The sequence below is a fragment of the Crocodylus siamensis genome, chromosome 1 (assembly GCF_052110815.1).
Source record: "Crocodylus siamensis isolate JL-2025a chromosome 1, ASM5211081v1, whole genome shotgun sequence".
NCBI classification, from domain to species: Eukaryota; Metazoa; Chordata; order Crocodylia; family Crocodylidae; genus Crocodylus; species Crocodylus siamensis.
The window spans coordinates 122,031,241-122,044,781 of NC_143395.1; the positions used below are offsets into that span (position 1 = coordinate 122,031,241).

General features: G+C 44.1%; 1 protein-coding gene across 5 annotated transcripts in view; it reads left to right on the forward strand.

Annotated features, from left to right (window-relative positions):
- SCAF8 (SR-related CTD associated factor 8) overlaps positions 1-13,541 on the forward strand; it is a 168,946-nt gene that overhangs the window by 24,764 nt on the left and 130,641 nt on the right. For all 5 annotated transcript variants that reach the window (XM_090041692.1, XM_090041687.1, XM_090041681.1 and 2 more), the window contains exons 2-3: positions 4,398-4,481; positions 9,445-9,489. In XM_090041692.1, coding sequence (XP_089897818.1) covers positions 4,398-4,481; positions 9,445-9,489 — 129 coding nt within the window. The remainder of the gene's footprint in view (positions 1-4,397; positions 4,482-9,444; positions 9,490-13,541) is intronic.

Here is a 13,541-nt window from a genome sequence, read left to right on the forward strand (position 1 = left end):
TTAAAATTGAAATACCTGTGAGTGTGGTAAATTGATAAAATAACCTCTCAAAGTTTAATTGAGGCAAGAAATGCCACTGCACTTCTAACATTCTGGAAGTCAAACAGCTGAAGAACAAATTTATGAGAAAAAGCATCTTGGGTATTGTTACCTCTGCTATCCCTTTAGTTATTGTGTAATGCTTCCCTCTAGAAGATCACATTTTCAGTAGTCAGTTCCTTTGCCAAACTTCAGTCATTCTGACTATTTGTTTCTTGTTGGGGTTCTGTTTAGGATTGGGTGGGTTTTTTTGTGGATGGAAGTGGGGTTTCAATTGGAGTAGCTCATCTGTTTCAAAGATCCAGTTTAGGCTTAGATAAATGATTTTGTTTATGTTAAATATTTTTACAACCTCTTGGTTGAGATGCTGTAAGGTCATGTTTTAGAACAGGGACTTGAATTTTACAGCTGAGGGTGCCTTGGTTTCAAGAATCTATTACCTGTCTTGCCCATGAGCATTTTCCAAATTTTAAACTTTTAGAACAGTGGTGCTCAGCCTTTTTTTTTTTCCCAGTGAGCCAGATGTGCAGCGCTTTGTCTGTCTGCGGGCCAGATCCAGTCAGTGGCTCTAATCTGGCATTTGTGGTGGGCATGGGTGGGGGCAGCGGGCAGTCCAGCCCCACTGAGAAGGAAGGAGCATGGCCAAGCCCCAATCCAGTGGAGGGATTGGGAGTGTGGCCTGGCCCCACGGGGAAGAGAGGTGGTATTAATGGCCCCTGCTCCCATGCTGCCACATTGTGGGGCCAGGTGCCATGGCCCACAGGCCACATTTGACCCATGGGCTAGAGGTTGAGTACCCCTGCTTTAAGATATTACACATAACATAGTAAAGGTTTGTTAGAATTTGGGAGCTAAATTAGTTGAAGATTTTCTTCACTGACCACACTGGATCCCCTTTCAGCTCTTACGTGCTGGTAGGACTGCATATGTACTATCCTCACTGAGCAACGAAGAATCTAACTTGAGGTGTGAGAAGAATTTTTCATACAATTGCCCCTTTCTGCTGCTGAGGAAGGCCATCTCTTTTTGAGACTTCAGTAATTGCTGCTGATGCTGTACTTGCATGGAAGAAGGAGATGAAGCAGTTTGACTGAAATAGAGGGTGAGCAATAGGAGTAGGAAAGGGGTACGAACCTGAATAGTTGAAGGAGGTGCAGTAGCCAGGAGGTGAAGATGAGGGCGAAGGAGAAGCAGGAGGCATGGAGAGCAGAGGGAACAGAATGGGCAGGAATAGGGGCTTTGCTTGTGAAGGCAGGGGCTTGATAGGGCCACAGAAGGTGGACCAGCTAAATGGGTAGGACATCCAAGAGGCAAAGAGGGACATTGGCATGAAGATTAGGAATAGGAACTAAGAAATAATGGGTAGGAACAGAAGGGAATGGAGCAGCGTTTCCCAACTGGTGTGCTGTCAGGAATGTCCAGGTGTGCCACGGCATTTTGGGCTGGAGCCACGCCCCCGCCTGATGCTGCTGCAGACATGGGGAACGTGGGTCTGGCCCAAAATGCCGTCCAGCTGGCTATCCCCCCAGCTCTGCGTCCAGTGTGCTGCAGTGCTTTTTTATTTAGGTAAGTGTGCTGTAGGACGAAAACGGTTGGGAAACGCTGGAATAGAGACAAGCTTGGAGGGGGAGGGCAACAGAATTTGTAACTGTTAGTGGTGCCTCTCTTTTGACCGTTTAATTTAAATTTGAAATATGAGTTTGCACATTTCTTTTTGTTGTCTAGCCAAGTGCCTTTAATCTTCCAGTGAAGAATCTTTATCAGGGTTTGTACACTCATTCAGATAACCTGGGAGAACTCAGATTTGCTCTCTGGTTATTACCCAGAACCACATGTACAGACATTTGAAAGTTGAGTCCCTGAAAAGTAAACAGCTTGCGGTACTGACACTGTGCCACCAGGGGGGCACACATCCCTGTGCCCACATCTTGGTGTGCTCTGCAGTTGCCCTGGTGACAGATTGCAGCAGTGCACAGAGTAGCCCTGATTGGATTACCCAGCCTGGCCAAGTCAGCCTGCGATTTCCTGCAGTATAATGTGGGGATTGCAAAGTGGGAATGTTCAGGAGCAGTGGAGTCCAGGGACTGATACAGTCTGCTTGGGGGAGGGGAAAACCTGGGAAACTAATCTGTTCCAATAGCATGTATAGATGTTTGCTGTCCAAAGGGATGGGAGAAACTCTTCTGAGAGGGATTTAACCTTGATTGTTCCCAGGTTATTTTTCTCTTGAAATGGCCACTTTTTACCACAGGAGAAAAAGCCTGAACAGCTGTACACTCATGGTTTCTCCTGAGAGAGCAGTGACTCTGTGTAGTCTTACTACTGGGGGAGCCCAATGCTTGTATGAAGCATCAGGCTCCCCTAGTAGTAAGACTACACAGAGAAGTTTATTCCAGTACTTCAGGTGAAAGAGCACTGTGTTGTGGATATGAAGATGCAAATTTTCTTGTTTATACATGGTGAATTTTTTAAAACAAATTAGGAAATCTTTTAACATATCCAAAAATAATAGGAAATGATAAATTATTATAGTGTGATTTTTATGTTGTCATAATGATGAAGATTATTGATTCTGTGTGACTATTATATCATTAAAGACTATTATTATGTATGCATATGACAATATTGCCTGTGCAACCGTAATTGATCATCAGCATGTTATTTCCTATTCTGAGTCTTGGATTCTGTAATATTAACCACTTTTCTTCAACAGTCTGTAAGGTGCCACCCTGCCTAGCATTCCGCCATATAGCTGCTTTTTAATGTAGTAAATATTAAGGTACAGTGGCTAATTATGTAAGGAGATGGGTAATTTAAAGAGTTGGCATACATATCAGGTGACTTCCAGGTTATTATTTAAGGCAGTTGTGAAACATTTTAGTTTGGGATTCTGTATCTGGCTGTTCCACTGATGTGTTGTCATGTATGTAAAAACAGCAGACTGACTGCCTACATCTGATAGCAGTGACAGTATGGAGAAAAAAGAGGAAAGGAAATGAATTTTATAACAGTATGCTGCAAACAGCCTGAGGCTTTCTCAGCAAATAAACTGCTTTAGAGTACAGATGTCAGGCTCATTCAGTGGGGAGGGATAAATTGTATTTTTAGCTATAGACTGCCAGTCAGCTGCAAAGTTAGGATTGTATACTACTGTAGTCTCTGCAGCAAGTAGCTAATGAAATTTGTCATATTGGATCACTTCTAATAATGGCATGTACGTACAAATACAGAGGATGGAGGAATACAATCGCTATTTAGGTAGTAAATGAATTGCTGTATATGACATCATTCAAGGAAACATGATGCAGAGAATACAAGGTGGATAAAGCACCACCTGTATATTTTTTGCTCGTTGTATATGCAGTTGCTTGACTTAAATTACATGACCACATGCTTATATTAAGAACACGGCTACGTACGTAGATAACTTTTAAGTTTGATATTTTGCGGGGGGGCAAAATTTCTTAATCTTAGTCTACATCACAACATTTTACCAGCATAATTCCACTTCTGCCTACAAACATTGAGCTAATTCGTTCTCAGAATTCTTCTGTGGCAACAGAACCTTTCTTTCTCCTGCCAGAGTTACTCTTTCTGCTGAGTAGAGTTAAGGCCTCAACTGGTTGCTGTGGTCCCTTCAGCAGGGTGTTCTTTGTACACTGGTGGCACGGCTGCTTATAGGAGTTGCGCAAAACTGCCACAAGGGCCAGGGTTGACATGCTGTCTGGTGACTGAGTACAGATGCAACTTTTGGTGACCGTGGCAGGGACTAAGCATAGAAAAGAGTTAATTTTCTATCGAGATAAATGAAGACTTGTTTACATTTGAGAGCTGTGGTTTCACCTGGAGGCTTCACTGCATATTTAGAAAGTTCTAACTTGTGTTAGAAACTAAATTTTAAAGAATGTTCTCTGCAGTCAGAATTTATCCTTGGAACAAATATGTACCCTAGGAAAAGGGGTCAAGAGTTTTCCAGTCTTGTATGAAAGTACCATAATGTCTGTTAAGATTAGTATTCTGTTACCCCCCTCCCTTTCACCCAATGATTGTTGCCACTGTGTTCAGAGATATAAATATGTCCTGTGCGGTGGTGTTTGCCGGAGTCTTCTGTTTTTAACTTGACTGCCTGTAACTTTATTCAATAGACTATTGCACGGAAACTCTCTTCTTCCATTTTAGAGGCAAAATGGTGCTAAAATTTCCACGTTTATCCATGGGCTTTTAATTCAGAAGACATTTTTTTTTCTGTTTTAGTAAAGTACTTCAAATCAGATGAAAATGATAGTTCTGTCATTTATATATTATTACTACAAAAAATGTTGTTTTTCTCTCTTTACCAATTCTTCTTTTTTTTCCAGTTATACTCGCTAAATGATTACAAACCACCCATTTCCAAGGCTAAAATGACACAGATCACCAAGGCAGCAATCAAGGCTATAAAGGTAAAACTGGGCTACTATTTTTGCCCATCTCCTCTTCAACTTTTATTGCTTTTACTTGCTCATACACCTTTTCTCGCTATATATAATCTGATAACTTGCAAAATTTACAAATCACCTTTTCAATTTGTATATATTCTCACATTTATAGTTACATATAATAGTAATAAGTTTATGTAGATGTAATGGGGGTTTGCTTTAGTTGTATTACTGTGTGGGAAATAATTAGCCCTGTCTGAATGTTGGTGATTAAGATGCATTTGCAAGTGTGGCAGTTAAGATTTTTTTTTTATACTTTTTAAACAGCAAACATTTTCTTAGAGTAAGTGAAATTTGAGAAATGAGTTAAACATTTCCACATTTGAGTAAGTGTGAAAATCTGCAGTCACTTTTATATTTTTGCAGTGGAACTGAGAGTTTAAGATTGTTCAGTTGCTGCTTTTCATGGTCACAAATTTATGAAATATGTGGGGTTTTTTCTTTGGCACAATATTATTCAGTATTTCTGGGCTTTTATTTTTTATTGTAATTAAATATAAATGACATTCTAATTAAAAATGAACAGTATTGAAAAATGATGGATCAAAAGATATATCAGATTAAGCAGTTAAAGGTCTGGAAAATGAGTAAAAATAGGAAGAGGAAAGAAAGGAGGCGATACAAAAGCAAAACTGGCCCCCATGGACATGAATTTTTTTTTGACTATTTGGCAGCGAGGAAATTAGTGGTTCTTAGACTTGAAAGTAAGATAGTTTAAAAACTTTGTAGCAAATAAAGGGTTGCAGTACACTAGAAATTCTGCAGGATTTTGATGAAACGTTACCTTAATTACATGGTTAAGAATGATACCTCAGTACCATCAAATATTTAGTCCACATATCTTAAAACCTCGTACAAACCTTTTCTTCTCTTTGTATGAGCAGGAAAACCAAACAACAAAGGTGACACAATGTATTGGTAGCAGACCAAAGATTAGGGATTAGCTCAAGGGTGGGCAAAATAGGCTTGTGGGCTGGTTCTGGCCTGTCAGGCAACTTTTCATCCAGCCTGCAGGTGGGCACACACCAATTAATTTTATGCAGCCCAGCCCATGGCTGCCTATGCATTCCACATGAAGCCAAGTCTTGCTTACTCCTGCATGGGGAGCATGCTACGCTTCAGCCCTGGCTTGTGGGAGAGCCCTGGCTCCAGCCCCAGCCCTATCCGCAGCCAGTGTGCATGGTTTCCAGGTGGAGCTACTGCTGCAGCTGCTCAGGGAACTGCTAGGCTCCCCCAGCCTTCAGCGGCTACTCTTGTCCCTGCTGCAGCACTCTTTTGACAGGAGGTAAGGAAGCAGCTGCAGGTGGGGAATGTGGGAGGGAAGCTGCAGCTTGGTGGGAGCATGGGATCAATGCCAGGGCAGGTGGACAGGAGCACAGGCTGGGTTCCCCATAGCTCACAGCACTCAGCTGGGAGCTCCATGCAATGGAGCCAGCAGGTTGGCCCTGCTCCCTGCCACCATGTACAGCTCCCAGGATGTGGCTGGGAGCAGTGGTGGAGCTGGGCTGGTTCAGTCCTGCTTCCTTCTGCCCCGGTCGAGTCCTGGGAGCTGCACGTAAATTGCGGGGAGCCCTGCATGATGGAGCCAGCAGCCTGGCCCTACTACCTGCCACCACATGCAGATTCTGGGACTTGGCTAGAGCCATGCACTGCCCAGGGGGTCCACCTATCACAGGCGTGGGCAATTTAAGGCAGAGGATCACTTACCAAGTTTTGGCAAGCTGTTGAGGGCTGCGTGAGTAGCCCTACCTATTGACAGGTGCTCCACCCCCTGGTTGCCGTCTTGGGGCCAGAAGTCCTGCCCCCTAACTCCTGACCTTTGCCACCAGAAGTCCCTCCCCTTGCCCCACTGGAATTACTCCTGTCAGCAAGGGGGTCTGTAATCTCAGAACCAGAAAAATACCAAATTATATTCTAAAAATCAAACATGTAGTACAACATTCATTAATCTCATTTCAAAAAATATTTTTGTCTAGATTTACATGCATTTGTGTAATATACATGGAGGTCATAGTATAATAGCTTAAAATGAAGAGTTACTTTTGTATATTATGGGATAGGGTCAGTGGGTATAGGTTTGTGCAGTGTGGGGGAGTGTGTGTGGAATTGTTGGGAGGGGGATAGGTGCGGGGGGAGGGTGGCTGGGGAGGCTTGTGGCTTGTGTGAAGGGGGAGAGTTTGCCCACCCCCACCCCCGAACTGCAGCAGACAGAGCACCCACCAGCACTTCTGCAAGCCCAGGCTCAGCCCTTCTGGCCCCAGGGCACTGGTGTGTGCCATGTGCTCCCCCATCTGCCACTGCTGCACTTCTGCCACTTTCTCCTTCTCCCCTCCTCCCCCACTGGCCACTCCAGCATCATGTCCCAGCTGCAGCTGGGAACCACATGGTACTGGAGTGTTTGACCTGCTGGCCAGCAGGAAGACAGGGTGGGGAGTGGGGAAATAGTTCTGGCAGGTTGTGGGAAAGGGCAGCAAGCTGGTGCACAGAGTGCAGCAACAGCCAGGCAGGAGTGCGGAGCCCTCACTGGAGCTAGCACCGGAGGGGCCCAGAGCGTGGCAGCAGGAGGGTGGGGTCTGGGCTGCTAGGGGCTCTATGGAGTCGGGCTGTGCTGCTCAAGCAGGGAGAGGAGGGAGCCAGCCCAGCTCCATAGAGCCTCTGCCAGCTCAGCCCTACATTTCTGCTGCCCCGCTTTGGGCCCTGTCGGTGTTGGCCCTGATGCACCAGTGTGGACCCCACACTCCCGCCCAGCTGTCACTGCACTCTGCGCGCCTGCTTGCTGCCCCTTCCCCCACACCTGCCTGTGGGCCAGCCAGCCACTCCAGCATTGTGTGGTTCCTAGCCCCAGCACCGGGACTGCAGGTGGCAGCTCGGCTGGCTCTGAGGACTGGGACGATTTCCTGCAGTCCTTCCCTGCCTCTGTCCCTTACCTCCTTTTTAGCTGTATTTTCCCTGGTGCAGGGAGGCAGGAACAGTCCCAAGCCAGAAGCCCCTGCTAGGCAGAGCTTCCAGCTGGGGCTCAGGGTGGGTGGGGCTGGAGTGGGGTGCAGACCAGACTTGCTGCTGCAGCTGCTTAGCTCTGCCACCAGGTTCCCCTGGGTCCTACTGCCCCCGTCTCCTGTTATTTCTAACAGGCAGCCAGGGGCAGATCAGTATTAATTTTCTAAACTTTTTAGGGCCCCCGCAGGCCGGATAGAGTGGCCTCACGGGCCGGATGTGGCTCACAGGCTGTATTTTGCCCACCCCAGGCCTATTGCATGCCATGAGCACCCTGAGGCCCTACTGCTGCTGTTACTAGTGGGGGCTGTGCACTATTGGGGGAGGTGTGGGGGGGACCCAACACTTTCCCCTTGCCCCCATATACCCTTTGCTCATACTCAGCCCCCCACCCCAGCCTTGGATAGACTCCAAGAGGCTCTGAGGTCTACTAGTGAATCAAGATCCACTGATTGGTGACCAGTGGGTTAGGGTGTTAGGTCCATGTTGAGTCGGGGCTGATGGTACTCTTATGTAGTATTTAGATTATAGTTGTATAGGATGGTTTAGATAGGGATGATCCTCTCTCAGGCAGGAGGATGGACTTGATGACCCCTGGAATTCCCTTCTGGCCCTATGCCTCTGACTCTGAGACATAATACAGGGCTCACCCAAGTTTCCACACTTTCACACTTATTTTAATATGTGGCTGAGCAGGGTTGGACTCCAGGGGTGGGCAAAATACAGCCCGTGGGCTGGATATGGCCCACTAAGGGATTTTCTCTGGTCTGTGGCCAGTCCTTCATGTGGGGCAGCCTGGGCTTTGGTGCATATGGCTAGTCCCACCGCTCCTGGGTGCACAGTGGGGCTGGGATGGTGTGGCAGCTGGATTCAGCTTCCCAGCAGGTGTGGTGGCAGCAGTTCCTTTTGGCTGCTGCTGCTGGATCTGGCCTCACTGCCCAGGTATCCCGCTCTGCCTCTCACTCAGGGCTGGGGTTGCTGGCCAGAGTGAATGGGCAGGGTCTCCATGGAGACTGGCCCAGGACCCCAGGGTGCACTTGGCTGGGCAGATGAGATGGGACCACAGGCATGGGGTGAGCAGCATCTGGGATTAGGCCAAGGGGTGGTGACAGCATGGTGCTGAGGCCCAGGGTACAGCTGCAATCCCCAAATGTCTCTGCCTGTGGAAACACAGCCCCATCCCATCTACCTGGTCAAGCATGACATGCCCATGGAAGTTCTGGCCAGTCTCTGTGGAGACCCTGCCCACATGTCTGCTCCATCTGGTGCCCCCAGTTATGGGTGTGGGACAGATGGGCCCAGGCTATGTAGTAGAAATTTCTTATGCCCCCTAGCCTTTCCAGCACTAGGCCTGGCCAGCACCTTCCCCAACTCCTCTCACCCCCTTTCACACCATTAGCATCACCCTTCCCCCCCCCCCCACAACATCTCGCCAAAACTCACCAAGTGGCCCTCCATCCCAAGTAATTACCTGTTCCTGACATAAATCTATCCAGTGGCATAATGCATTCTAATTGGTGCCATGAATCTGTGGTAGCTTTTCAACGAAAATGTTTTCTGTCTATTTTTCATAAGCTTTTTCATTACTTACCTTCCCGTTCCAACTTCTGAACACAGGTTTTAAACTTAATAAAATACGGACTATTAGTAACATATTACTCTTAAATCTAACTTCCCCATTAGTGCCTTACAAAAAGTATAGTAGTTTTGGAGAAAAATTGCCGCTCTTCCATTTTTGTAAACATGACCATCTTTGACAGGTCATGTGAAGAAGAATGTTGCATTCAAGAGCTTAAATCTATCCCAGCCATGCAGTTGGTCTAATGAAAGACATCAGCATAAAAATCCTTGCCCTTCATAGTGGAGTTATACAGGTGTATAAGAACTTACATTTATTCTTCACTATAATAATGTTTCTTGTATTTTTTTTCAGTTCTACAAACATGTTGTACAGAGTGTTGAGAAATTCATTCAAAAGGTAAGTACCCTGTAGGTATTATATTACTGCATTAGTTCAATCTCTGAAGTCATATTAGACAATTTTAAGTACAGGGCAGATGCATATTTTGTACATGTTGCCTGGATTACTTGTTTTTAGTAATAAACAATTAACTACATTAATCACATAGACATTGCTGAAAAGTAAGCTCATTTTTTTTTTGCTAATGAGACGTGCGTATAAAAAATATATATTTATATCTACATCTTAAGAACTATGAAAAAAACTGGCAAGAGATGCAGATGGACTTATCATTCCTGAAAGTACTTTTACCTCTCTTATTGTTGTTTGTTGGTAAACTAACAAATTCAGACTCGTATGTTCGTTCTCATATATTTTTATATATATTAAAAAAAATTGTTTGGTCTGAATGAGAATGAAAAAATAATATTACCACTGATGTTTGAATTCGTTTCTTTGCATGTGTGTATATGAAGGTAAGTGGATGTTGTCAGCTTGAAATCCTGTTTGTTTAAACAAACAACGATAAAAAAGGTAAAAGTAGTTTCAGGTATGGTACTTCCGTCTGCATCTCTTGCCAGTTTTTTTCATAGTTCTTAAGATTAAAGGGGAGCCATTGTAATCAGATAGTTTGGTTTCATGAGTAGTCTGTTCACTCAACCATTCTTGCCTGATACCTAATTCAGTCTCAGGCCCTTGACGGACATGTGAATCACTTCACACAGCGACTGTATGGATGGATGAGCTTTATGAAATGCTGTAAAGATAGCCAAAGCTCCAAAAATATTCCTGAAAAAAAGCCTTTTTCAAGTGCTTCATTTTGAAGTACTCTGTTACAGTTGCATTATTTACAGAGCGTCATGGGGAGGTATGGGGGGAGGTGGTTCTTGGTCCTCTGGTATCCCACATTGCTCCATTCTCTCCAGCCCAGTGAGCGCTTTTTCCTGCATCCTGGTGTTACTAGGACAGGACAGCAGAAATCCCTGTGTGTCCCTCCACCTCTGGACTCCTGGTTCTGAGGTGCAGGGCCTCCAGTCTCCTGCTTGCAGGCATCTTGGGACACCCAAAGTGAGTGCCCAAGATGGCATTCATTGGGTATCTACTGCTCCTCTTGGCCTGGCACATGGAGAACAAATCCACAACCGAGCAACCGCATGTCATGACCTTGGGATGAAGAGGGTGCTGCTGTGTTCAGCAGTGGCCATTTTAAAGTGTTTTTTATGGTGGAGGAGAGCAGGAGGCTCTACAGATGTCATGCCAGTCCAGGGCCTTAATTCCATATGGTGGGTTGGGAAACTGACATGTCTGGTGGTCGCTTAACCCTGCAAGTTCATTATCTGGTTGCTGGCAGAAGTCTTACAGGTTCGACAGAGGTGAAATATGCCTTTTGAGAAGGAATAGGATTGTGCTATTGTTGGGGAACTGTGAAGATGGAGGTTTCCAAGGTATTGGGAGAACTTTGTAATGTGCAGCAGTTTTGCTTAGTAAACAGTAGACAGAAAGTTAAGCACTTGCTAGACGAATTTTTAATATAAAAATTGATTTTTTTTAAATGCCTGTCCCAGGCATTAAAATGAGGGTATTAACCAAGGTAGATATTTAAAACATGACACAAGGTCACTTAGGTTGAATTGCAGTGAGAATTTACTATATCCATTTCTCATGTCTAACTAGACTTCCTGTTTAAAAAATAAAATGCATCACCAATTTTTTCTGACTTCCACTTGTAGCCATTTTGTTTTAAAGTTTGTAGTGTAAGAACCCTGCCACACATTCAAATTAAAACTGAAATGAAACCAGCCATAAAGTTTTTAGATGTATTCAAGCACTGACTTCATAGCTGACTAGCTATTTTTATAGATGGATGGGCATTTTTGTGGTGTGCTATTTTCTTTGCATGTGTGGCCATTCTAAATTTTGTGGGATTAGCCAGTTAATCGCATGATAATTACCGTATTTACTCTAATACAAGATCAGGTTCCCCCCCCCAAGTTGAATGGGGCAAAAGCCCCCTCATCTAATAATCGCATATGAGGAAATCTCACTAAATACATTGTCTGCTATTAAACTGCTGCCGAAAGCAAGATGTGCTCAGCAGTGCCTGCTGTGAAGTTGATTGAATACACCCAACACTGAGCATGACCATAAAATGCATGGCCCATATTGGACAAACATGCTGATGGGAACATACCACAAGAATAGGTTTGTGTAGTCTAATTCATCTGAATAAAACGTATGGTAATAGCCATTAAGTACAGTCCCCCTCACTGCTGACTTTTTTTTTCAAGTGACCCACGACATGGCATACATTTTGACTTCCTCTTCACGCCTGCAGCTGAGCCATGCCTTTCTTTCGCATTTCCAATGATTTCTGTTTCTTCACCAGCCTTAAATGCCTGGCCAATGTCATGAAACAGTTTACCCAGAATCCCTCTGTCTCCCCCTCTGTCAGCCTGGTGCATATGATAAGTGTGGATCTACCCTCGCTACAGTTTTTGGAGTGTCCCAGCATTTGAGATGAGAACACCTGGTTCTTGAATGGGGGGCAAATTAGCCCATGGATCCTTTGTGGGAGGTATCTGGAATGTACACACATACTGAACTGTACTAAGCTGTGGGGTCATTGTGGCTTGAAATGCTGTTGATTGGTGGAGCCCAGCACAGTGAACTAAGTGGTAAATCACAAGCCTTTGCCTTTGGACTAATATCATGCATAGTTTGTACTATATATAAGTAGGTACTAAAGTGCTGATCAGTTTATGGAAGACCTATGTTAAAAATTACAGCAGCTTCCAGAATAGACACTATGGATCAATACTGGATGAACTAAGTGACTCAGTACTATATGCAAGTCATGTTGAATTTCAGGGTTACTGTTTTCAAATTTGTTCCTTGCTTCCATGTGCTCAAGTAGAGCAGGGCCTGACAGGAGAGGGGGAAGCAGCTACCAGGTGAAAAAGTTGGGGGGAAGCAGAGAGCAGAAGGCTGCCTGACTCCTCCAGGCTTATTTTCTGTGCTAAGCAGTGGGAGAGGGGCAAATTTAAGGCAAAGCTCCAATAATTAGATTCTATACCTGGAAAATGATAGCAAATTTATAAAGTTTCCATATATTGAAACTTATTATTGAGGGGGTCATCTTATGATCAGGGACATCTTGTACACAAATATGGTACTTTGCATGTGGGACTGGTCTAAATTTACTGCGCGGTTAACCATGTAAGTGTATAATATATAACGTGTGGCAGGGGCCTAAGATATCTTCTCTCTTTATTGTAATGTAAAATAACCTTCAGAGTTAAGGAGGTTGACTTCGTGAAGTCTCAAGACGTGTTCTCTGGGCCACCAATCACTGTTGTAATTTTTGCTGTCATTTTTCAGCATCCCTTTTAACATATAAATAGGAGAAGGGGTTAGCATTCCACTAATTTCCATGTGTCATGGGCAGAGGTAATAAAACCTTCCCGCTCCTACTGAGTGTTTCCCTTTTTATAGTTCCAAGCACTTGCTGGCTGTTCTTGCCTTGCCATTTACTCTCGTTTGCTGCTATTAACTGGTATTATACAAAGATTCTGAGGTCCTTGTCAAAGTTACTGTTTTCTAGGAAATGGAGTTCCATAACCTGTCTGCCCTATATTCTTTGTTCTTGGATGTAAGATCTTATATTTGGCTTTAATAAAAAAAATTTTTTAATTGTGCTTAGTTTATCAAGTAACTTGTCCTGTTCTGTGTCAATGACATATCTGTATTGTCACTTACTATGTCATCTGCACCTACCATGCCACCTTATTTCATATTTTCTTCTAATTTATTGATAAAGATCTTCAGTACCATTCCACTGAGAATTAAAGTCTAAATCACTCAAAATTGAAACAGTTCCTTTCAGTGATTCCCTTTTAACAGATTTATTTTGACATGTGTCACTTAGCCAGTTCTTAATTTACTTACTATGTACAGTACAGGTTTTACAGAGTCCTAGTATTTAATTCAGAATGGTTAGTTCTGCCAAGCCAAACAACTTACAGAAGTCTTAAAATTATCACATCAACAGCAACTAAATGTGTAATATGAGA